Genomic DNA, 25152 nt, shown 5'->3' on the forward strand with positions numbered 1-25152 from the left:
ATAGCACCTTCGAGAAGCTCTTATGCCTATCATAGATATAAACTGTAGGCATTATATAAGCCAAATGAGAAATAAATTGGGCCTTTAAATCAGGTCTAAATGTCAACTCGCACTTACAACTGATTTAAGAATTTGAGAATGAAGAAACTTTTTTATTTTGTAAGCAGAATCACAGTTAAAAGCATTTGGGTAAAGGGAATAGGAAAAAGATGGGGCAGTAATATCACTGTGGGAGTCTACAGAATAGGAAGTAGATGATGCTACCCTAAAAACCGAGTAACAGTTGCCATGGAAATAAGACAGTAACAGGGACTCCAAATACGCTGGTCATATGCTAGAAGACTTATTGTTATAAATTTGAAATATCTAATGATGTTTGGCCTAAATGAAGGTAAAGAGGTGGTAGGAAGTACTGTTATTTTGGAGTTCATTCCGACTAACAAGGAAAACCTAATTGGTGAGGAGCAAGGGATGGGAACTTTTCAAAGAAAGCATCTGTTTCATTTCAGAATTAGTATCAGTAAAGTAACAATTAGGAATAGTGCCTTCTATCAGCCAGAGGGGTAAAATTAACTCATGGGGCATTCGAGTATCCCGGCTAGATCTTCTTTTATGGATCATCATAGACATAAATGTAAAACCAAAAACTATAAAACTTCCAGGGGAAAATCTTTGCAACTTTGGGTTAGTCATAGATTCATTAGCTACAACGTCAGACGCACTATCCGTAAAACAAAAACAAAAACAATTGAGAAATTGGATTTCATCAAAATTAAAAACTTCTGTTTTTAAAAAATCTGTTAAAAGAAAGAAAAGACAAACTGCGGGCTGAGAGAAAACATTTGGAATACAAAGGTCTGATAAAGAATTCCTCCAGAATATGAAAAGATCTAAACAAACAAACAAACAAAAAACAACCAAAAAACAAACCTCAGTAACAAGAAAACAAACCACTGAATTAAAACAACAGGCAAAAGATTAAGACCGGTGCTTCACAAGAGAAGATGCATAGATGGCAAATAGGCACCCAAAAAGATGCTCAACATCATTAATAATTAGGGAAATGAACATGAAAACTACAATAATGTACTACTACGCAACTATAAGAAACATGGCTATTGGTCAAAATTTTAAAAGCTTACCCCATGAAACAAAGATGTGGAGGAACTGGAAGCCTCCTGCACCGCTGATCGGAATGAAAAATGTGTGTGACAACTTTGCAAAAACACACACCTACTGTATGATCCATCCATTTTACTATTTACTATTTCCCAAGAGAAATAGAAGTATACATCCGCATACTATTGTTCCCAGCAGCTTTATTTTTTATAGCCCCAAACTTGAAACAACCCACATATTATTAGCAAGTGCACTGATAAATTGTGGCACATCCATATAATGGAATACTACTCAGCAATAAAAAGGAACTACTAATACATGCAAAAACATGGATAAAGGTCAAAATAATTAAGCTGAGTTAAAGAATGCAGACTTAAAAATTACAAACTGTGTAATTCCATTAATATAAAACTCTAGAAAAAGCCAAATAATCTCTAACGACAGAAAGTAGATTAGTGTTCGCCCAGTTAGGCAGGTGCAGAAGTAAGGGAGTAAGTACAAGAGGTTACAAAGGGACACAAAGAGACTTTTGGAGATTATAGAGTTCATTATCTTGATTGTGGTGGTGGTTCCTGGATATATACAGATGCCAACACTGATCAACTTGTACAATTTAAATATGTACAGTTTATTACATGTCAGTTATACCTCAATAAAGCTGTCTTTTAAAAAAAGAACTGCATGATTTTCCTTTCAAGTTCTAGTTGCCTGGCCTTGTTATGATCCAAGTAAATTCTCCAGCCCTGGTTCAGCTTTATCTCTTCCCACGGTACGTGATATATTTAGTACTCATAAAAGAAACTTGTAAGCAGTTACTATAGTCATTACCCTAACAAACTGTGTATTCCTGACAAGTAGAAATGCTCTCATTTTAATTTCTTTGTAATGACACATTATACACTTTTTAAATGTCAGTCTTTTTATTTTCAGCCTGGCAGAAACTTGACTGAAGTTTACATATAAGAGCAATCAGCTCTGATGGCAATAGGCTAAATCAGTTCTGAAAGTAAATTTTATATGACTCTTTTCTCCAGATAATTTGACTTTTAAATGTATAACTATGACACCTTTATATAAGGGAATATAGACTGAAGAAACAGCTATAAAACCTGAAACTTCCATGTTTTAATTCTTCTTTTTTGCCTTGCCTGTTAACGGGATATGGCTAGACATTGTGCACATTCATTGGTTTACTCTGCAATAAATTACTACTCTCCTGACCAGTGAATAGACAGCCGTCACCATGAGTTAGAAATGTTAGGCATTCGGCTATAGCCTAGATTACAATTCATGGTTTTTAAATATTGTGTGTGTGAAAGATTTTATAAGTGACCATTTGACAAGCTACAGCATTGTACTTCCTTAAGCTATATTTGGGGGTATTGATTTATAGTTATAGTCTTGCTGTAGGGCTTGCTTTTTGGTAGACAAGAATTTTTCTGCTCATTCCTCAAGGATTCCTTCTGAATGCCTGCAAAGAGCATGAACTTTGGAGCTAGAATGTTTAGGTTTTTATACAGTAAGCTCTGTCACTTACTGTGACCTTGGGCAAGTTACGTAACATCAGCAAACATCAATTTCCTCATTTGTAAAATGCAGAAAATGAAGGGAATATGACTTAGAGGGTATCTGTCAAGATTGAATGAATTAATAAATGGAAAACAAATACATTTTTACCTTGCATGCACTACATGCTATCCAGCCCCTTCCCAAATGTTATCACTGTTATTGTTAGAATGGATTTTTTCTGAGATTGTGGAGTAGATTCTGGTGAAAACCAAAAACATCATCTGTTTGGGAATGTCCCTATGCTTAATTATTCACCTTTTGTGCTTATAGCATTCACCCTGAAGTACTGTCAGTTTAGGGATTGATTATCACACCTCGTTTTCATTTCTGTCAGTCCTGAGGTCCTGTAGTCACCAGCACTGTGTGCTTTGAGAATGAGATTGAGATTGGTGAATAAAGGTTTTTCATCTTCTAAGAATAAAATTTTTGTAACCACCAGTGTTCATTTGGTTTAGAGCACAAGGAAAAAGGGCATTCTATAAAATAGATTGCTGGGTTCATCAGAATTGCTGCCTAAGCTCCAATCTGTGGTCCATCCAAACTAGCATTTGCTCTTAGATGGGGCACCAGGGAGGGAACGTGGGTAAGTTTGGAGGGACTGACAGAAGCCCCCACTCAACTTTTTTTTTCCCAATTTTTTTCTGCTTTTATTCCCATCTAAACATGGCTCTTTGGTTTCTTTAAATCATCAAGAAGAGAGGTTCAGCCCCAGGAACTCCAGAAAAAGCTGAGGAATTATTATTTCATCATTGTGAACACATGCCAGGGAAGACAGATTTTTTTAAGATAGTTTATTATTTCTGTGTAATTGTTATACTAACATATTTTGGTCTTAGAATATTCAAGCAATTCAAAAATATATGGGATATTAATTCCAAGTCCTCTGTATTCTCCTTCCTCAGCAGTAACTACCGTTAACTTTAATGTATACTATTCCAGATTTTTTTCTCTGCAGATCTAATACTGTAATTTTAGAAAAGTAGGTTAATTCTATACATTCAATTTTTGTCATTTTATTTCCTTAATAATATGTTTCATATGCTTTCAAGGGGAGTACATATATGTATTCATGGCATTCTTAAATTTTTTTTTTTTTCAACGTTTATTTATTTTTGGGACAGAGAGAGACAGAGTATGAACGGGGGAGGGGCAGAGAGAGAGGGAGACACAGAATCGGAAACAGGCTCCAGGCTCTGAGCCATCAACCCAGAGCCCGACGCGGGGCTCGAACTCACGGACCGCGAGATCGTGACCTGGCCGAAGTCGGACGCTTAACCGACTGCGCCACCCAGGCGCCCCTATGGCATTCTTTTTAAAGTCCATTCAGCATTTTAGTGTATAGATGTATCATAATTTAATTAATTAGTCTTGTTGATATATATTTGGGTTCTTTCTAATTTGCTACTATTACAAAAAATACTGCAGTGAACATTCCTTGTACGTATAGTTTTGAATATGTTTCTGAGTGTTTCTATTGGGTAAATTCCCTGAAGTGGAAATGTGTGTTCAAAGAATATAAAAATGTTTTCAAATGATAGATATTGACAAATCACGGGTGCTTACTGAAAGAACAAAGTAACTCATATGTTAATAGTAGATATGTTGAAGAATGGTAGCCTTTGCTTTGCCCTCAATTGAGGTAGCTCCTTGTGTTAACAGTTAATAGTGATTTCTAGATCTTCAAAAAATTAATAGCTCCCCTTACTCCTCATTCTTATCTGTTCTATCCATTCATTCATTGATCCTTAATTTATTTAAAAAATATAGGGTTTTAATTATAAAAGTAATTTAACTATATTGTAGTAAATTTGGAAAACAGCTTAAGAAAAAATTCATAATCCTTATGATTTCCCTGTGTATTTTATCTGTGTATTTGAAAAATATAATTCTAATTGTTGTGTACTTACAACTTTAGATTCTTAACATTATATTTTGGCATTTTCCATAATGTCTTCATAGTGTTCTATTGGCTGTAACATGGTTGAATCATTTCATTATAGTCGGCAATTAAGATTTAGAATCTGTCTTTTATTATTTTGAATCTTGACATTTTTTTCTTCCATATAAATTCTTCTCTATACCAAAGGCATCTAATAAGTATTTGGAAATTTAGTTAACTAACCACAACTGCTTATTAGTATATGCTCTCAAAAAGTGTTATGACTACTGAATGAATTCCTTTCCTCAGGATATTTGACAGCTTTTTTAGCTTTCAGGTTGTTGGAAGATGAAAACAGTCAAATGACTTTTTGTTTTAGCCATCTATTGCAGCTTAACATACCCCCCGCCTCCCAAACTTAGACAAACAATTTGAGCTAGGTTCAGCTGTATATTTATTCTGCCAGCCTTGTCTGCGGTCACCTACAAGGCTGCATGCCAGTGGCCTAGTAGCTGTGATACTGGCACGGCTGGGTCTCTCTTCCTCTTCCCGGGTAGCCTCTCCCTCTGGTTCATCAGCAAAGTGGCTAGACTTCTTACCGCAGGTTCGGGGCTTCTTGCGGGAATGGAAGCTGTCAAGTCTTTTTACAGATTTGGTCCACAGCAACTGGCATATTGCTGTTGGGTAAAGTAAGTGACTGGGCCAGATCAGGGTCAGCTGGAGGGGACTGCTGGGAAGGATGGTTTTTCTGGGGCCGCCTGTGGAATAGACTAGCGCAAAGGGTACCTCATAGTCACCTTCGTTTGTATTTCTCAGACTTCTAGGGGAATCGAGCATCTTTCCATACGTATACTGTCGCTTTCCTTTTCAGTGAAATACCCTTTCAGGTTTTGCCCACTTTTCTTTTGGGTAGTTTGTCTTCTCGTATTGATTTGTAGAAGTTCTTCACATACTCTGGATGTTTTCCTCTGTTGGCTGTATGTGTTAACAAACATGTTTGGCCAGTTTGTGGCTTATCGTTCACTGTCTTTCTGGTGTTTGTGCTAAATAGAAGTTCCTAATTTTAAAATTGTTGAATTTAACATCTTTTATGATTTGTGCTTTTAGGGTCCTTCTCTCCTCCAAGGCATAAAATACTCTTGTACATCATCCTCAAAATGTTTTATAGTTCTGCCTTTGATATGCAGCTTTATAATTCACCTGGAATTGATTTGGGGGATTGGTGTGAGGCAAGAGTCCACTTGCATTTTTTTCCACATGTGACCTTTCTTCACTTTTTACTTTTGGATTAGTTCCAGTGTTTCTTACGCGCTGTATGTTCATCTTTCCTGGATCCTTTTTTTATTTTTTTTTATTTTGCTGGAGCACAGCCATGCAGCAGTTCTGAAAAGAAGCAACTTAAGAGCAAATCAGTATTTAATTGAGCATTTCTACAAATAATATGATTAAACAGCTGCACTCCTTTGGTGAGGAGATAGCACTTGAGCTGGGACCTCAAATATTACAAGCCAGCATATAGAGCCTAGGAAGAATGTTTTAGGCAAAAGGAACAGCAAGTATTCTTACCAACTGGGAGAAGGAGTTACTTAGAAATGTAGTAAAAATGAAAAACTGAGCAGGAAAGTCATGGTTCAAAATGAAGTAAACCAAAATGAGGCGTAATTCTGAGGAGTTGAATGTTAGCAAGGCAAGGCCATTGACCTCTACACTTACAACACTCCCTTTCAAGTATCTGGTTTAGTGACCATATGCTGACATCTTACTTCTGATTAATCGTATTACATATGCTGTCTCTGCTGTGACAGGTCTTTACCTATGTTTTGTTTGTAGACTTTCCATTTTCATAATAAGTCTGTAAACAAAGTGTGGAAGATCCAGTCATTGTTTCTGAGAATTACAGGTGCTAAAACCTGGATGATGTGAAAGAGATGGCTTTGTGTTAAAAGCTGGATAGTGATGGGGAGGCATAGAGGTAGAAGGAAATATGGATACGAACTTTCTCATTTTATAGACTGGGGAGTCAGGAGATACAGTCTAAAGGAATGGCCAAGTCGAGCTCATAATTATCATTCCAAGTTAGAAAGGTAATGTAGAGAACTGAAGATAAAAACATGGCTAGGAAAAATTTAAAAGAATGTAGTAGCATAAGTGAGCTAAATTCTACCTCTTTTATGGTGAGGAAATGCTGAATCTCCTTAATGAATACATAACTTAATTGATGAAATAGAGGCCTATATATAGTAAAGTTGTGGAGGCTACACAAGAATAACTAAAGTCAGAAATGGAAAAGGGTTTACCTCTGTCAATGGATTGGGAGTAGGGAAAAGAGAAGCTTTTGCTTTTCATGATACTTCCTCCTCTAACTGCATTTTTACTTCTCTGTTCATTTATTACCTTTCAAATAATATAAAAAGAAGAGTAAACAAAGAAAAGCTAAGGCTGGGATTCTCTGACAGAAGAATTAAAACAATTGTGGGAAACAGCAATATCAAAGCAGTCAGTTAGCTGGACATCTAGGATAGACTTATGAATATTAGTTATATCGTTTATGAACCCGTTTATAAACTTCCCACATCAAGAAGGCTTGTATCCTATAGGAGTTTATTGGAAATGAACGTATTTAATTGAAGTTATAAAATTAAACTCATGACAATACTACCGTGGATACATTCATTCATTTGACAAGTGATCATTAGTGGAGTGAATTCATATTGTTAGTCTTCTATGCCTGTCCCTGGTGTGCTTCAAGACTGTGTAAAGGAAAGCTCACAGTAGGTTTCTGTTGAGTGAGCTTAATTATAGTTATGCTTCTTCATTATTTTGAAGTTTAAAGTGTTGACATTAGAAATGAGTTTTTGAGAGCACCTTCTTCTGTGATGGGGGTGCTTTTCCTATAACACACATAGCCAGAAACCAATTTCAGTGGATGGGACTCCAGACATGATTTTTGAGAAGCTATTCTGTCCTCAGGTGATACTGTTGTGAACCCTGGGTCCTTCATTCACAGATGTGGAAACTCAGGTACTGTGGTTCACGTCGCTCATTAGTGGCAGAGGATAGATTGACTCCTAGTATCTTGTGATTTTTAATGCTCTACTTTTGAAAAAATTTTCATCTCTCTTTATTTCTGCTGCTGCATGTGGTTTCCATAGTCTAGAGTGCTTTCCTGACTTCTCACTCTGCTTATTTTAGCTTATATGCTTTCTTTCTTTCAAAAACTCATCTCCTCTAAAACCTCTTGTCTCCTTAAAGAGACTTAGAATCAACACTTCTCTTTTCAGCCTCACTACCACACTCATTTTTAGTAATGATCAATGTTTCCCATTCCTGGGATAATACCAGTCAGTCTGCTTCTGAATTAGGACTCTGTTTTGTTCTTGCTAACTCAGTTACTGATTCATCTACCTACTTTCCAAAATCCAAAGTTTTGTTAGGATTATATTTTCTATGTTTTTAATGCTGTGTGTCTGTACCTTTTTATATTCCTTTCCTACCATTCCTTTACTGTTCAGTCCACCACTTTTAATCAAAGCTCTGATTTTATTTTTACAAGTCTCAAAAACTATTTTAGTACAGACAAATCACTGATACATTAGTAAAGCAACAAAGTGAGGTGATTGCTCTTAAAATGAACAGTACATATATAATAAAACTGCCTTGTTAATGTGTTCTTACATAGACCTCTAACAAGATCATCATTCCAAGTGCTTTTGTCCAGAGATTTGATTTGGAAAAATGTTAGATAAATGTAACTTTCTCCTATTTCTCCTTTTCATAGATATGGGAAAGTTCTCCTTTGACTAGTGGTTTGCAGTGAAATTAAATTTGCATTTTTCTGGCTTCCCTCAAAGAACTCAAATTAAAATGTATGACTTCTTCAGAGGGCAGAAGAATTCCTTATTGTTTGGAGAGAAGCTGGGTGATGGTATTGATAATAATCATGGTTATTTATTATTTATTGATTACTTCTCTCTGTGTAATTTGTTTTATAAACACTATCTTTTATTAGTCCTCAAAATTCCATAAGTAGGTATTCTTATCTCCTTTTCACAAATGATGAGATAGCTTTTCTAAGGCGAAGGAACTTATACAAGGTTACATTGTTAGTGTCAGGCACGCTATCAAACCTTCTGTCTGACTGTAAAATATATTTTTTCTACTTTTCTACCTTGTTAGACTCATAGCTATTTTAATAATAACAGCAGCAACAATGATAGCTCTGTGCCAGATACTATTTTAAACTCTTCATATATATATTGATGTATTTAATTATTTTTTTAAATTTTTTTAATGTTTATTCATTTTTGAGAGACAGTGAGAGACAGAGCATGAGTGGGGAAGGGACAGAGAGAGAGGGAGACACAGAATCGGAAGCAGGCTCCAGGCCCTGAGCTGTCAGCCCCGATGTGGGGCTTGAACTCACGAACTGCGAGATCATGACCTGAGCCGAAGTCGGACGCTCAACCGACTCAGCCACCCAGGCGCCCCTATATTGACATATTTAATTCTTACCCCTTAACCTGAGGAGGTAGACACCATGGTTACCCTCTTTTATGGAGGTCAGGTAGATTAAGTTGCTCCACATCAATTATTTACGGCTAGAATAGAGCTGGGATCCTAACATAGTTGTTTAGTTATCAGAGTAGATGAGAATGTTTATGTGTTCTCATTGATTATGGAGTCTGTTAAAGGGGCTCTAAACTTAAAAAACAGAAAGTAAATACACACTTGGGAAGCTATGAGAAGATAGTATGAGGGAGAATCATCTTACCCCCCTTAGTATACCAGCCCTTATCAAGAAGGAGTGACTAAATGAGAGGAGGGTGGGGAGCAGAACGGGGAAGGAGGAGTGCTCTGTGTTTCTGGACTGGAGTTCTGACATTAGCATTTGCAGACTGAGGAAAGCTGAAGAATTTTCTCTGAAGTGCCCTTTTTATTTTGCTTTACCCTTTAATGTTGTTTCTAATTCCAGGAGAGATCATAATATGTATTTCATCTAGCCTTCACTGTTTCAGGAGACTGAAGATAAGGTACAGTATCTTGGCAAGGTTTTAGGAGAAAATCCTTTATGTGCAGGGCTAGACATTTGGATCTGTCAGAATGCTGACTGTGTCTCACTTGGACACACACGTTGGATTTGCTTTCCTGTCTGTGTCTGTGACACTGCAAGATGTTCACATGGAAGGAAATCGCCCTGAGGCTCCTGGCTGATGCTTTGACTTTCCAGTATTAAACTCCTCGCTGCTTCTTATGTTTGTCCCCTTCTTTCTTCACTCCTCACTCAAAAAGTTACTTAAAAAAAAAAAAAGAATAGTAAAAAATTCTTCAGGAATTATTTTGGTCTTTTTCTCTATAACAGCATGGCCAATTGGCAGTCTGACTTCATTACTTCAGACACTTGGCTATGAAAAATCCCTTTTTCATCTTGATGATGGCTTTATATTAACACTTATGATTTAGGAAGGGATATGTTTTCTTCTCTGTTGGGGGGGTGGTTTTCTTCTTAAGATTTTATGGTTTGGTTTGTACAGGTAGTTTCTAGGATTTCCATAGAAGTTTAAAGTTCTAAGACTTTCATAAAAGATAATTTAGAAAGTTTATACCTCTTCTGTCATGGTTTAAAACCTTATAGCTTACCTTTTCTGCTAATTAGAACTAAGAGCTCTGGACAAAATGCAAGAGCAGCTAATATATAAGTAAGCAGAGGAAAAAGACGATGAGAAGTCCAAGCTTGGAGAGGCAGTTTGGGGATGTTTCCTACTTTTTGGTTTTTTATTTGTTTCTTGTCTCTCAAGGCTTGGCACTGGCAACTAAAACTCTGATAGAACCCTCATTTTTCTGGTGAGAAGATCCAAGGAAATGGGCCCAGCTGTCTAAGGAACATGGAGGGAATTCCTTGTTTTTTTCCCCCTTTCCCCGCTTTGTCCCAAAGAAAGATCCAGTTGCTAAGCTGCAGGGGAAATGCTGCCTTTGTTGACAGAAGAACTAGGAGAAATGGTGGGTCCCTGTGAGACAAAGAGCATGACAGACACCTCAGAAAAGAGAGATCTGGGTAAGGGTGCCTCCTCATTTTGTATGTGATCAGCGTAAGAACTAGACTGTGCATGCATAAGGCAGACCCAAAGCAGCTTACCAAAGGCTCTGAGAACTGATCTTAAATTAGAACCACTGCTCAGAGAAGGTCAGAAAGAACCTGTGGTCTGAACCTAACTGATTTGCCTACTTGATTGCCTACTAAAACAAATTCTCTAGAGGATTGTAGCAGATCACAGGACTCAGAGCCAACACAGCATAACATTTTAAATGTCCATGATATAATTCAAAATAATGCTACCTACAAAAAAAAAAAGAAGAAGAAGAAGAAGAAGAAAATTATAACCATTTCTCAAGGAAGAAGACAGTTAACAGGTGTCAACCCAATTATTGAAATTACCAGGTGAAGACTGTAACAAAACTATTCTAGCAATTCTCCATAGCGTAAAGGTAAACATGCTTGGAATGAATGGATGGGAGGTCTCAGTGGAGAAATAGAAACTATTAAATAGAACTGAATAGAAATTTTAGAGCCTAAAAGTACAGTATCTAAAATAAAAAAATTTGCTGGGTGGGCTTATCAGCATAATGGAGTCACAGGAAAAGTCACTAAACTTGAAGATAGATCAGTAAAAATTAGTCAATCTTAAGAGAAAGGAAAAAAAAAGTTGGTAAAAAAAAAAAAAAATGAACAGAGACTTAAGGACCTGACTTTTATATCATCAGAGTCCCAGAAGGAAGAATAAGAGATTACATACAAAGAACGAGGAAAGAATAACTAATTCATAAGGGGAAAAACAGCCTCTACCAAAAAGAATAAGTCTTTCATAAGACCCAAATCAGAGTAAAATTTGTTTTTAAAATCTTAAGAGCCTTTGCAAGAGTATACTTAAGACTATTAGTTTCAAGAGCAGGTCTTAGGGGGCCCCTGGCTGGCTCAGTCGGTAGAGGAGATGACTCTTGGTCTTGAGGTTGTGAGTTTGAGCCCCATTTTGGGTGTAGAGGTTACTTAAAAATAATTTTTTTTTTTTTAAAGAGCAGATCTTAGTCCTTGAAAAGAATAAGGAAAAACTTACCATGTTATATCTGGGCAAAGAGACATTTGGAAGGAAGTATACTTGGTGTGTAGAGGAGTATAAAATCGGCAGACATCAGAATTACTAGGCTATTCTCATACATTTGCCAATTGTTAGAAGACTAAAGATATCTTAAAAAAAGTTGATACCATTTTGTGGGTTTCCTTAATGAAGCACTTTTAAGCCACTACCATAATGTATTTCATTCTGGCACCTGGATTTGGTCACATTAACTTCCACTAGTTCTACGTTTACCTTGGATCACATAGGATGTAACTGCCTTAGTCTCCATTGCCTAGGGTTGCAGATCCACTAAAGAGAAAGTGATAGAGGTCAGCAGTGTGTACTCTGGTAGAGTACTGTTGGTAGAGCTCTTTGGGATACTTTTCTGATTATGGGGCAACATCAAAGCTAAAACACTGTGTCCAGACTTGGAACTCAATTAAAATGATGCTGTCTTTAGAGATTATGCCACAGAAAGAGCTCAAGAACTAAAACTTTTTGTTCTGACCTAAAAGGGCAGAGGCATAGCAATAATTGACAGAAACAATAAAAGGAAAATTCAACATAAAAAGATCCCTAACCATGAAATTGCCTCATGCTCTCACAAAACTGGTATTGCTTTGCTATATACATGCTCACCCTAGCTCTCGCAGAGCAATGCCATATTCATCGAAATTATGGGGACCCTACAAATAGCCTTTTGTGGAATACAGGAAGCTTAGTACACCTGTACATTCGCACCTGTGGCAGCCTGATTGTCACTCCAGAATTTTAGGGGTGAAAAACACCCCTAAATCTTCTAATCTATTCCCTTATGATCGTAGGAAATCACGTATTAGTAAGATATAGATTCTGCCTTAAAAGGTTTCAGTGTAATGCAGCTAACAGTAGGCATATACTTGATCTGTCCACTAACATCTCAAATTTAGTATGACTAAAACTGAACTCTTGATTTCTCTTCAAAACTGTAACTTCCTCATCTATCCAGCTCAGTAAATGGCACTCCCATTCTTTCTGTCCCACAGGAATACCTCTTGGGAGTCATTGACATCTCTCTCTCTCTGTCTCTCATCCCCAGATCCAATCCATTACCAAATCCAGCCCATTACTTACTTCTACCCTTTCTTACAATCTTCACTGCTTTCACTCTAGGCCAGATCCATATTTTACCTGTATTGCCTTCTAGATTTTTACCCAAGGGAAATGTGAATTTATATTCACATGGACACTTATATGTGAATGCTTACAGTGTCTTTTTTCCTATTCATTAAAAACCAGCAGCAATCTAAATAAGCTGACTTGGCAAAAGAGAGAGAGAGAGAGAGAGAGAGAGAGAGAGAGAGAGAGAGAGAAAGAGAGAGAGAGAGAGAGAGAGAGAGAAAAGAAAGGAACAGACTATTGATGTACACACTACCTACATGAACCTCAAATGCATTATGCTAAGTGAAAGAAGCCAGACTCAAAAGACTACATAGTATATGAGTCCATTACTGTGACATTCTAGGAAAGGAAAACTAGAGTCAGAAATAAATCAGGGTCTGAGGGTGGGGGAAAGCTTGACTCTGATCATGGAGAATTTTGTGGTATGATAGAACTATATTGATTATTATGATTTTTACCCAACTGCATTCATTTCTCAAAACTTGAAGAGCTGTATGCTTAAGAAGGGTGATTCATATTGTATATAAATTATAATAATTTTTAAAAGGAAACAAAGTTAATACATTGTCAGTATAACTGACTCTTACACAATGTGGCGGTTAGGGGTGCCAACACCCTGCACAGTTGGAAATCTGCAATGTAACTTTTGAGTCCCCCCCCAAACTTAATTACGAATAGCCTACTCTTGACCAGAAACCTTACAAATAACAGAAACAATTAGCACATCCTTTTTATGTTATATATATTACAAACTGTATTCCTACAAGAAAGTAAGCTAGAGAGAACATGTTATTAAGAAAATCAGAAGAGAAAATACATTTACTGTGCTGTGTTGTATTTATTGGAAAAAATATCCACATATAAGTGGACCCACATGGTTCAAGCACATGTTGTTCAAGGGTCAGCTATAATAGCAAAAAACTCTGTGGAGAAGAGAAACCACTCTAGGTATTTTAAGCAAGAAGAAATTTAATACCAGGAATAAAAGCTTTGAAAGGGCTGAAGAAGCAGGTTTTGTGTTGGAATTCCAGCAGTGACTTCACAGCAATATAGAATTAATACATTTGGGGAGTCATACTCTGAGACCATCACTGGAGCTATGCTTCCGAGGTCGGTGGACAGCCAGAAAACTACAGAATAGGCCCCCATCATTGAGATCTAGAGGTTAGGAAGACAGATCAGCAGATCCTTGGTGCTTCTGCTGCTGCCACAACTGCTGCTGCTTACCCAGAAAACCAAAAATTATTCCCTGAGATGCTATTGCTGGGGAGAATTCTCATGTTTTCTCCTTTGTCCTTGCCAGCAGAGACAAACAAAAGGAGGCCTCCAAAATCATGTGGAGTAGGCAGAACGTCAAAGATACCGAGAGCCATGGCTGCAAAGGAGTGCGGAATATGATATGTAGCTTCCCAGATCTTACAATTAGGTGGAGGGTAGAGTGAGCCATGCCTCATTAATCGGCACAATATGGAAATTTCCACCAATAAGAGACTGCTGGATAAATTAGGGTTTGTTATGCAGTAGGTGAAGGGTTTACCCAGGTAGTGAGTATTCAGTAAACTGGGATATAATTGCACTCTTGAGTGTTGGTTAATAAATTTGGGTTATTTAAATATTGAACTCTTAAATCTAGTTTATACCTGAGCCAATATCTATCTTATGGTTTCTGTAATACTGCTTTTAAACGTGTGCTAAAAACATTGCTATTTCTTGAAAACAGTTAAATTGCTTCTCTTTTGCAAAATTAGCCCGAAAGATTACAGCACTAGACTTCGTCATATCCAGAATGCCATACGTAAATTTAGAAAAGAATTTTTCTAAATGGTAGATAATATAAAAGAGATCTTTAACAGTTTTCTGTGTCTGGGAAATCAGCTACAGATAAACAACCACGGGCAAATATATAGTAGAACGTAACCTTACTGCTTGGCCATGAAGTCCAAACATTGCCTTCCAAATGGTATTTGGGTCACCTCTCCAAGACGAATGACCTTACAGCATCTTTTCCTGTATCATCCGCCGGAAATAGTTGGTGCATTTCTATGTCCCTGTATGTATGTACTCACATAGAAATGGGTTTGGGTAAAACGGAAGCTGTGAGAAGTATTGTAGTGTATGAACACAAGTCTTGTGTGAAGTTCTGTCCCCTCTCAGCCCCACAAAATGAAGTTCACCTTAAAACTATTTTGAAATAAAAACTATTTGAAAATGTACAAACAATGAGATTAGAGCGAATTGCCTCAGAAGCTAAATGGCCAGACTTCCTCCAACAGATTTTAATTATTTCTGTAGTTTTCCCCACAGGAAGACTCACAATGGCCACTTGAAGTAACCACTGTAGCTGCTTCATCTTCTTCTCAAGCTTCACACCCTAAACAAAGCGTGAAGCTGAGCGGTGCACTGTTTAATTTTCCAATTGGATTTTTCATTATGTTTTATGATAACTTTTTATTTTTATCAAGTCGCATCTCAGCGTTGTGTTTAGACTCAAGAAGATTTATGGCAAATGATCTGGGTGCTTATGTGGACAAACAAATGCAATAAATCAGTTTACCGTTTCAATAAAATGTTATTAATAGAACACATTATTCTGTTCAATATTATGTTATCTTTAAAATTAAGCAGAACATTAGTGGCAATGAAACTAGTTTCAATCAATACATCCCTGTAATGAAACCTATTGTATAAAAACTTTTCTTTTTAAGGAGGAAAAATGTCTTTAGCACAACTACCAACTTCTGACTGCAGAGATGGCGTCTCACAGCTTCAAAAATGTATTGGTAGGATTTCTTTGTGTTTGTTTTGGTGTTAAGAAGATAGTTTCTTGAAAGTTACCTTGTGGCAGTTAGAACATGAATGTTCCTGGGGCTCCTGGGTGGCTCAGTCATGATCTCGCAGTTCGTGAGTAAGAGCCCCACATCAGGCTGTGTGCTGACAGCTCAGAGCCTGGAGCCTGCTTGGGATTCTGTGTCTGTCTCTCTCTCTCTGCCCCTCCCCCGCTGACGTTCTGTTTCTCTCTCCCTCTCTCTCAAAAAATGAATAAATGTTAAAAAAAATTTAAGAAAAAAACATGACTGTTCCTTAAATGATTTTTTAATGAAGAATTTAGTTGGCACTTGACCTGGCAGAGACCCAAGCATGTGCCTCACTGCAATTGAAGTCAGAGAGGATTTTAAGAAAGGCAGAGCTCTGGTGACACCAGCAGTAATAGAATTGCCTATTTCTCTTCTGATCGTATAGAGTTTTTGATTGTATAGAATGAAAAATGTGTAGTGGATGAAAAATGAGGAATATTCAGATGAGTTTATAGATGTTAATGTTTCAAAACTCGCATAATGAGAATTTACTGGGATTAGAGCCCTGATGTAGACCCTCAATTACCCACTATACACCCAAATTTTAGAATGATGGTTTTAAAATTCAAGGTGGCCGAAGTCTCAGAATTGTAGTCTAGGACGCCTACAGACAGGCTGGCAGTTTGTTTCAGTGCTGTTTTAGATAGCAATGTGCCTTTAGACAGGCTGCTATTTAATAATACACCATGGAGATTAAAGACTTTGGGATGTTAAATTGCATACACTTTCGAGTGAAAAACTCTTAAAAAAGACTTTATGGATACTTCTGCTTGGTCCCTTGTATTGTCATGTAGCCGTTTAAGGAATCTGGAGATGAGTCAGAGTCCCAAATTTACTCCTTTATTTCTGCCACTTCATATTTCTAATCTGAATGTAAGAAATAGAGACATTATCTTACTATGGCTTTATTCTCATTAAATTGTTAAGAAATTGTTGTTTGGGGAGATGAGAGCTATGTTAAGATGAACAACTATGTATGAACCTAAGCCATCATATATATTCTGTTGGCTTAGGATAAAATTTCCATAGCCCATCAGGCAAATAATTTGAGTATATTGAATAGGAAACAGAGAGCTTTGCACTCACTGAATACTACTGCTAAATTTTATAGTCACACTCTCCTCCTGTAGTTTAAATAAAGATGATTCTCATTTTTTTTTTCACACCAGTAGGAGACTACTTAAAATCTGCATTGGAGGGAGGCATAAGATAGCAGCAAACTTGATTCTAGTTTTTTTCTTATTTCTACCTCAAAACTTTTAAATGTTACCTTTCCGAAGGAAGATTCATTTTTGTGTTATGTCTGTGAACACCTATGAAGCATTGTGTGTAATTGGTCTACAGTTGACAATGATTGAATGTGGACACCTTGACAGCAGGTAACAAGAAGCAACTGACCATTTTGTTATTGCTGTGATTTTTTTCTTCTTTTTAATGTTTCCCCAATATCTTAAAATTGTGCATGTTCATAAGGGATATTTATATGTCATTTTCTTTGCTAGTAATAGTTTTGTCTGATCTTGGTATTAGAGTAATTCTGGCTTCATTAAGTGACTGAAAGTTTTTTCTTTTCTTTCTTCTATTTTTGCATTATTGTTGTTTAATCATTGAAAGAATTCACTACTGAAGCCATCAGGGATGGAGTTTTCATTGTGGTGATGTTTTTAATTACTATTTCAATTTCATTGTCAATTTCATTGACATTGAGGTGTTAAGATTTTCTCTTTTGCCTTCAGTGAGTTTTGGTAATTTCTGTATTTCAAGGAATTTGTCTATTTCATTTAAATTGTCGTATATATAGCATAAGGTTGTTTATAATATTACTTTATTAACTTGCTAATGTCTGTGGCATTGTATCCATGTGCTCCTTTTTCATTTTCTATTTTGATGATTGTCTCTTTATGATCAATTTTATAGATGTCTTTAACAAAGCAACTTTTGGGGTGCTGGGGTGGCTCAGTCGGTTAAGCATCAGACTTCGGCTCAGGTCATGATCTCACAGTTCGTGAGTTTGATTCCCATGTTGGGCTCTGTGCTGACAGCCCAGAGCCTGGAGCCTGCTTCCGATTCTGTGTCTCCCTCTCTCTCTGCTCTTCCCTGCTCATGCTCTGTCTCTCTCTCTCTCTCCCTCTAAAATAAACATTAAAAAAATTAAAAATCAAAGCAACTTTTATTAGATTTTCTTTATTGTTTGTTTTCAGTATTATTTATTTCTCACCTTCTGTTTATTTTTCCTTCCTTCTACTTACTTCAGTTTATTTTGCATTTTTTTCTAACTTCCTAAGAATGGTATTTAGCTCACTGGTTTGGAATTTTGTATAGCCATTTAAAGTTGTAAATTTCCCTCTGAGAACTCTTTTATCTGCATCCCATAAATTTCTATGTTGTTTTTGTTTTTATTCATTTGAAAATGTCTTCTAATTTGTGATTTCCTCTTTGAATAGTTGATAAACATTTATAAGATTCTTTCTTAATTTCAAATGTTTGCATTCTCAGATTGCTTTCTGTCACTTTTTTTTTCAAAATTTTATTTAAATTCTAGTTAGTTAACATGTAGTATAATATTGGTTTCAGTAGTAGACTTTAGTGATTCATCATTTACATATATCACCCAGTGCTCAGCACAAGTACCCTCCTTAATACCCATCACTATTTAGCCCATCCCCCAACACCTTCCCTCCATCCAACCCTCAGTTTGTTCTCTATAGCTAAGAGTCTGTTGTGATTAGCTTCCCTCTCTTTTTCCCCCTTCCTCTATGTTCATCTGTTTTGTGTCTTAAATTCCACATGTGAGTGAAATCATATATTTGTCTTTCTCTGACTGACTTATTTCACTTATTACCACTCTAGTTCCATCCGTGTTTTTGCACGTGGCAAGATTTCATTCTTTTTTTTATAGGTATTTTTAAAGTTTTTTATGCTTATTTATTTATTTTGAAAGAGAGAGTGCAAGCAGTAAAGGGATAGAGAGAGAGGGAGAGAGAGATTCTCAAGCAGGCTCCATGTTGTCAGCACAGAGCGCAATACAGGGCTGGATCTGACAATCGTGAGATCATGACCTGAGCCAAAATCAAGAGTCAGATGCTTAACGGGCTGAGTCACACAGGTGTCCCAAGATTTCATTCTTTTCGATGGCTGAGTAATATTCCATTGTACATTCCATACCACATTTTCCTTATCCATTTATTAGTCGATGACATGTGGATTCTTAGTATGATTGGGCTATTGTTGATAATGCTATTTTAAACATTAGGGTGCGTATGTCCCTTTGAATCAGTATTTTTATATCCTTTGGGTAAATACCTAGTAGTGCCATTGCTGTGTCGTAGGGTAATTCTATTTTTAACTTTTTGAGGAACCTCCATACTGTTTTCCATAGTGGCTACGCCAGTTTGCATTCCCACCAACCATGCAAAAGAGATCCTCTCTCTCCGCATCCTCAGCAACATCTGTTGTTGCCTGAGTTGTTAATGTTAGCCATTCTGACAGGTGTGAGGTGGTGCCTCATCATGGTTTTGATTTGTATTTCCCTGATGATGAGTGATGTAGAGCATCTTTTCATGTCTCTGTTGGCCCTCTGGAGTCCTTCTATGGAAAAGTGTCTATTCATATCTTTTGCCCATTTCTTAACTGGATTATTTGGTTTTTGCATGTTGAGTTTGATAAGTTCTTTATAGATTTTGGATACCAACCCTTTATCAGATATGCCATTTGCAAATATCTTCTCCTGTTCTGTAGGCTACCTTTTAGTTTTGTTGATTGTTCCTTTGCTGTGCAGAAGGTTTTTATCTTGATGAGGTACTAATAGTTCATGTTTGCTCTTATTTTCCTTGCCTCCAGAGATATGTCTAGTAAGAAGTTGCTACAGCCAATGTCAAAGAGGTTGCTGCCTGTGTTCTCTAGGAGTTTGATGGTTTCATGTGTCACATATGGGTCTCTCATCCATTTTAAATTTATCTTTGTGTATGGTTTAAGAAAGTCTCTCATCCATTTTAAATTTATCTTTGTGTATGGTTTAAGAAAGTAGTCCAGTTTCATTCTTCTGCATGCTGCTGTTCAGTTTTCTAGTACCACTTGTTTTAGAGACTATCTTTTTTCCATTGGATATTCTTTCCTTCTTTGTCAAAGATTAGCTGACCATACAGTTGTGGGTCCATTTCTGAGTTTTCTGTTCTGTTCCATTGATCTGTGTGTCTATTTTTGTGCCAGTGCCATACTATCTTGATGTCTGTTATTTATTTCTAATTTAATTCCCTTGAGTCAGAAAATGTACTCTCCACAATTTTAACACCTTAAAATTATTGAGACTTGTTCTACATCCTGTGATATGGCCTATGTTGGTAAATTTTTCAACTACATGTAGTAATAATTTAATCTACAAGTATTGAATGAAGTGTTCCATATATATCAATAGGGTCAATATGTTTATAATTTTATCTTCTACATAGCTGTTGATTTTTGGCCTACTTTTTCAATCAGTTACTAAAAGTGAACCTTAAAAGTTCCAAATATGGGGGTGCCTGGGTGGCTCAGTCGGTTAAACGTCCGACTTTGGCCTACCTCATGATCTCGCGATTCCTGAGTTGGAGCCCCGCGTCAGGCTTGGTGCTGACAGCTCGGAACCTGGAGCCTGCTTCCATATTCTGTGTCTCCCTCTCTCTCTCTCTCTGCCCCTCCCCTGCTCATGCTCTGTCTCTCTCTGTCTCTCAAAAATAAATAAATGTTAACAACAAAAAATTTTTAAGTTCCAAATATGATTATAGGTTTATTTTTCCTATCATTTCTGTCCATCTTTCCTTTGTGTATTTTGAATTCCAGTTATTAGATGCCTTTACATTTGGGATTGTAATGTCTTCTTGGTGCATTAACTTCTTTTATTTTGAAATATGCCTCTTTATCCCTGATATTATCACTTGTTCTGAAGTATACATTATATGATATTAATATGGCCACTCCAACTTTCTTGTAATTTGTATTTTTAAATATTTTTAAAGTTTATTTATTTTGAGGGAGCAAGAGAGAGGCAGAGAGAGAGGGAGAGAGAGAATTTCAAGCCAGCTCTGCACTGTTAGTTCAGAGCCCAATGTGGGGCTTGAACCCACGAACTGTGAGATCATGACCTGAGCCAAAATCAAGAGTTGGAGGCTCAACTGACTGAGCCACCCAGGCGCTCCTGTAATTTGTATTTTTAGAGTATATCCTGTTTTCATCCTTTTTTACCCTATCTTTGTCTTTATAATTTAATTATAGTTCTCATAAATAGCATATATTTGGGTTTTCATTTAAAAGCCTATCTGACAATCTCTGGCTGTTTACTGGGGTATTTGGATCCTTTACACTTGGTACAGTTATAACCATGGTTGGGTTTAACCTGCTCTCATTTCATTTTTTTGTAGTTTTCAACAGTTTTTCAGTTTTTCCTGCCTTTGGATTAATTAAATAGTTTTAGTGTTTATTACCTCTATTTAGGGCTCTTTGTTTTATTGTTTTGTAGTTTCTCTAGGGTTTTCAGTATGCATCTTTACAAGTCTGTTTTCAAATGATAATTTACCATGTATAATCTCACAACAAAATGCTTCCATTTCTCCCTTCCATCCTGCTATTGCTGTCATACCTTTAACATACATTTTAACATATGTTAGGAAGTCCACATTTTTGTTATTATTGCATTAAACAGTTTATTATATGTCAAGTAAAATTTAATATGAAAAAAACATTACTTACATTTCTGTTTCTGGAAGTGTACATTTGTATAAACTTAAGTTTCCATCTAGTATCATTCTGTTTATCCCTGATTCTTTATGGTCATACAGGTTTTCTGGCAATGAATTATTTTTTTTGTTTTCATGAAAATATCTATCTCCCTTTCAATTTTTCAATTGAAAATTTTAATTGTTTCAGTTGTTTATTTAAAAATTTCATTGTTTTTCTGCATAGGTGTCTCTTCCCTGAGACTCTGTACTGAAACTTCTGGTTGCCTCAACCTCCCTGAACTCTGATCTCTGTCTCCATAATCCCCCAAGACTTTTGTGTTCTGTTTGGGACTACTTTCTCTGCACCATAGTCTGGAATGTTTGTCCAAATGGAATCTAGGGCTAATGTAGACTCATTTGTTTACTTTATTCGTATACCTGCACCAGTTGTTGTCCAGTGTCTGAAAATGTCTATTTTATATATTTGTCTGTTTTTCTAGTTTATGGTAGGCAGGTGAATGTATTAAATACCCTCAAATGCAAATTCTTATTGAAAGTGCATTTTAAATGTGGTTGTTAGGTTTTAGCATACAAATTTAGTGATATTCTTAGGAGAACAAAGAGGTTTTATGGAGGGAGAAGGTGTATCATGAGCTTGATAAATTCACAGTAAAAAAAAAAACTTACAGAAGATACAGTAATGAATGTGTTTTTGCTCTTCTAAAGCAGGTAAAATAGGGGCGCCTGGGTGGCTCAGTTGGTAAGTGTTCGATTTCAGCTCAGGTCATGATCACACGGTTCGTGAGTTCAAGCCCCGCATCGGGTTCTGTGCTGACAGCTCAGAGCCTGGAGCCTGCTTCAGATTCTGTGTCTCCCTCTCTCTCTGCTCCTACCCCACTCACATTCTGTCTCTCTCAAAAGTAAATAAACATAAAAAAAAAAAATTTAAAGCAAGTAAAAGTAACACCTCATGGGCAAAAAAAAAAAAAAAAAAAAAAAAAAACAACCAAAAAAAAACTCAATGGGAAAATTTAAGGGAAGAGAAGCTGAATTTTTGTCAGATTTATTGTAACTTGTAATTAAAGGAAGTCCAAATTGATGTATAATAGGAATCTTATAAAGAGTACTTATATTGAGGACCCAAAGTAATAAAAGGGGAATAAAGATTTAAATAAGAACTGCAGAAATGGAGACACTTCCTTAAGTCTTGGCTTTGAGGCTGAGAAGCAAACACCATGATTTTGTCCCTAGCTTCAGTTACTTTGGGCAAGTCTTTTAGGTTCATGCACATTTCCTTACATAAATTAGATTTAACTCTTAATAAAAATAAACCTTTACTTCATCCAATAAAAGGTGCCCTCAGGTATATCTCATGTACCTTCTTTATGATGCAGTGCTTTGTAAAAATCTGTTAATACCCTGAAAAGACAGAGAAATGAAATGTAGTTACTGATAGGTTAATAATCCCCAGCATCCCAAAGGTTTATGTGTGCTCTTGTCATAAATACATTTGGTTTTAAAATAAAAGCAAGTTCACATAAACTAGGAAGCAGAAAATTTAATCAGCATTGTTGAACAAAATTGCTGAGTGAGGTTCATCTGGTACTGTGCAGGACTAAAAGATACTTTGAAAAGTAAAGGATATAAAATGTGAATAGAGGGGAAAGCAAAAGAAGTAAAAGAACTCCAAATGTATTTTTTTTTTTTTTTTTTTTAGTTCCGTAGAGACCCACCATCAGAGACCTTTAAGGAATAGATAACTGGTGGGCAGGAGATCCTTACTATAATGGGAAATAATTATTTGTTTCAGTATTCACAAAAGGAGGATCAGTGGTAGGTGTTTAGATATAGACCAGACTTAAGGGAGGAAGCTGGAGAGGGAAAGGAAATTGTATGCAGCCCGTTGTGTGAGATAAGGAAATGAAAACATCTGAACTGAACACTATCCACAGCCAGACAGAACCTATCTGTGAATCAAGAGGCATTTGCAGTGCAGTTTCTCTAAATATGTTCCCTAGATCAGTGGCATCATCATTGCCTGGGCACTTTTTAAAAAATGCAAATCCTCAGGCCCCGACTCAAGCCTACTGAATTAGAAATCCCAGCATGGGGGCCCAGAAATCTGTATTTTAACAAGTCTTGCAGGCGATTCCTATGAACACTAAAGTTAGAGAACCTTTGTGCTAGAGTAATGGAAATAAACATCATCTGTTGATCAGACTTCTGAGGAGTCCTATCCCGTGCAGTTTTATGAATACATTTCCCCAAATTATCTTCTTGGTACAGATAGCTTTGGCATATTTTCTATGTGATCAGTGTGCTCAGTCACACAAGTGCTAGAAAATAAGAGTCTATGAGATAGGAAATGAACAAAATCCATCCTCAGGTTTACAAGTCTCTTCTTTGTCATCAGTTTCATCCATTCTTATGTGATGTGTTCTGTGTTATTGACGAAAGGATTTATATTAATGTCTGCCTAGAGATAACCCAATGCTATTTTTAGCACAAAAAATGAACCTTTAATCTTAAAATCGTTTTTAAAAACCAGTTTGAAATGGACTGAAGTTAGGGTGGCACTTGAGTGGCTTAGTCGGTTAAGTATCTGACTCTTGCTTCTGGCTCAGGTCATGATCTCATGGTTCATGAGTTCGACTGCACCGACATCACAGTCTACTTGGGATTCTCTCTTGCTCGCTCGCTCTCGCTCTTGCTCTTGCTCTCGCTCTCTCTCTCAAAACAAATAAATAAACACTGAAGTGTACTGAAGTGATTTTTTTTTTCAATACAGCTTTTCCTGGTTGAAAAGTCTGCTCTTCCTTTCCTCCCTCCACTACTCCTCTGTCTCCTCTCTGTTCCTCTCTGCTTCTCCATGACACCACAGCTCTCTCCCCATGCCTTTTCCTCAGAGTGTACCTTCAGATTCTGTGTCAGATTTGAGCTCGCGAATATAAGGAAGGGCTAATGTTAATGGGTGCTTCTGTTTTCCCAACAATGCCAAAAACATCGTCACCCGGTTTTATAAGCATCTGATTGCACATGTGCTTGCACTGCCTGGCAACTTTCCTCAGAAAGCTGCTCCATGAAGGAGACCACACTTGGCCAGAGTGGCTTCTGGAGAGCACTGAACGATAACCTTGTTTGTGACCATTAGGTGCAATGCCTTTCTTGTGCACTGAAGTAAGCTGATTTAGGAGACTTCCATAGCCAAGTCAGTAAGCATTTATAATTGTTGATTTATATTTCCAAGAAATGTAGTAAATCTCTGATGGATTCGCAACTGTAGTATACAGTGGACACTCACTGCACCAACCTAAAAAGGTATAATTACCTGGGAGAGGAATTCTAACAATGATTGTAGGATTAATATTATATTAGTGAGGCAAGATTTCCAGGTTCCAACACTTCTTGAGAAGAAGCGTATTGCCCTGTCCTCCTTTTTGTAAGAGAATTTTTTGTTCACAGATTAATCAAATTCATGCTGACTTATCGTGTCATTTCAATCACTAGATGATTAGGATTCAGCTAATAAGCCTGACAGACTGGGTGCTGTCTATGCCTGTTGAGGTTGTGCCGAATCTTTCTAGGTGAGATCGACTGGTGAAAGTCTTTTACATACAATTCATTTGGACACATCAGCCATGTAGAACAGATGCTGACATCTTGGCATGCACAGATATTCCATACAATTTGAGTTGATGAGTTCTTGTTGAAACATGCAGAAACATGAAGACTGCTGCCAATATGCAAGTCCATGCTCACAGGCA

The 25152-nt window shown here is 36.8% G+C and overlaps 1 protein-coding gene across 8 annotated transcripts in view; it reads left to right on the plus strand.

The window, feature by feature from the left end:
• Positions 1 to 25152, plus strand: part of KIAA1328 (KIAA1328 ortholog) — a 361755-nt gene that overhangs the window by 153853 nt on the left and 182750 nt on the right. Inside the window, exon 8 of one of the 8 annotated variants that reach the window (XM_086682790.1) lies at positions 8419 to 8492. The exons of the other annotated variants lie outside the window; for them this stretch is intronic. Coding sequence (XP_086538916.1) covers positions 8419 to 8492 — 74 coding nt within the window. The remainder of the gene's footprint in view (positions 1 to 8418; positions 8493 to 25152) is intronic. 8 annotated transcript variants of the gene reach the window in all.

This window comes from Puma concolor, chromosome D3 (genome assembly GCF_028749965.1).
Source record: "Puma concolor isolate L17-30 chromosome D3, mPumCon1.1.hap2, whole genome shotgun sequence".
In the NCBI taxonomy this organism is placed as follows: domain Eukaryota; kingdom Metazoa; phylum Chordata; class Mammalia; order Carnivora; family Felidae; genus Puma; species Puma concolor.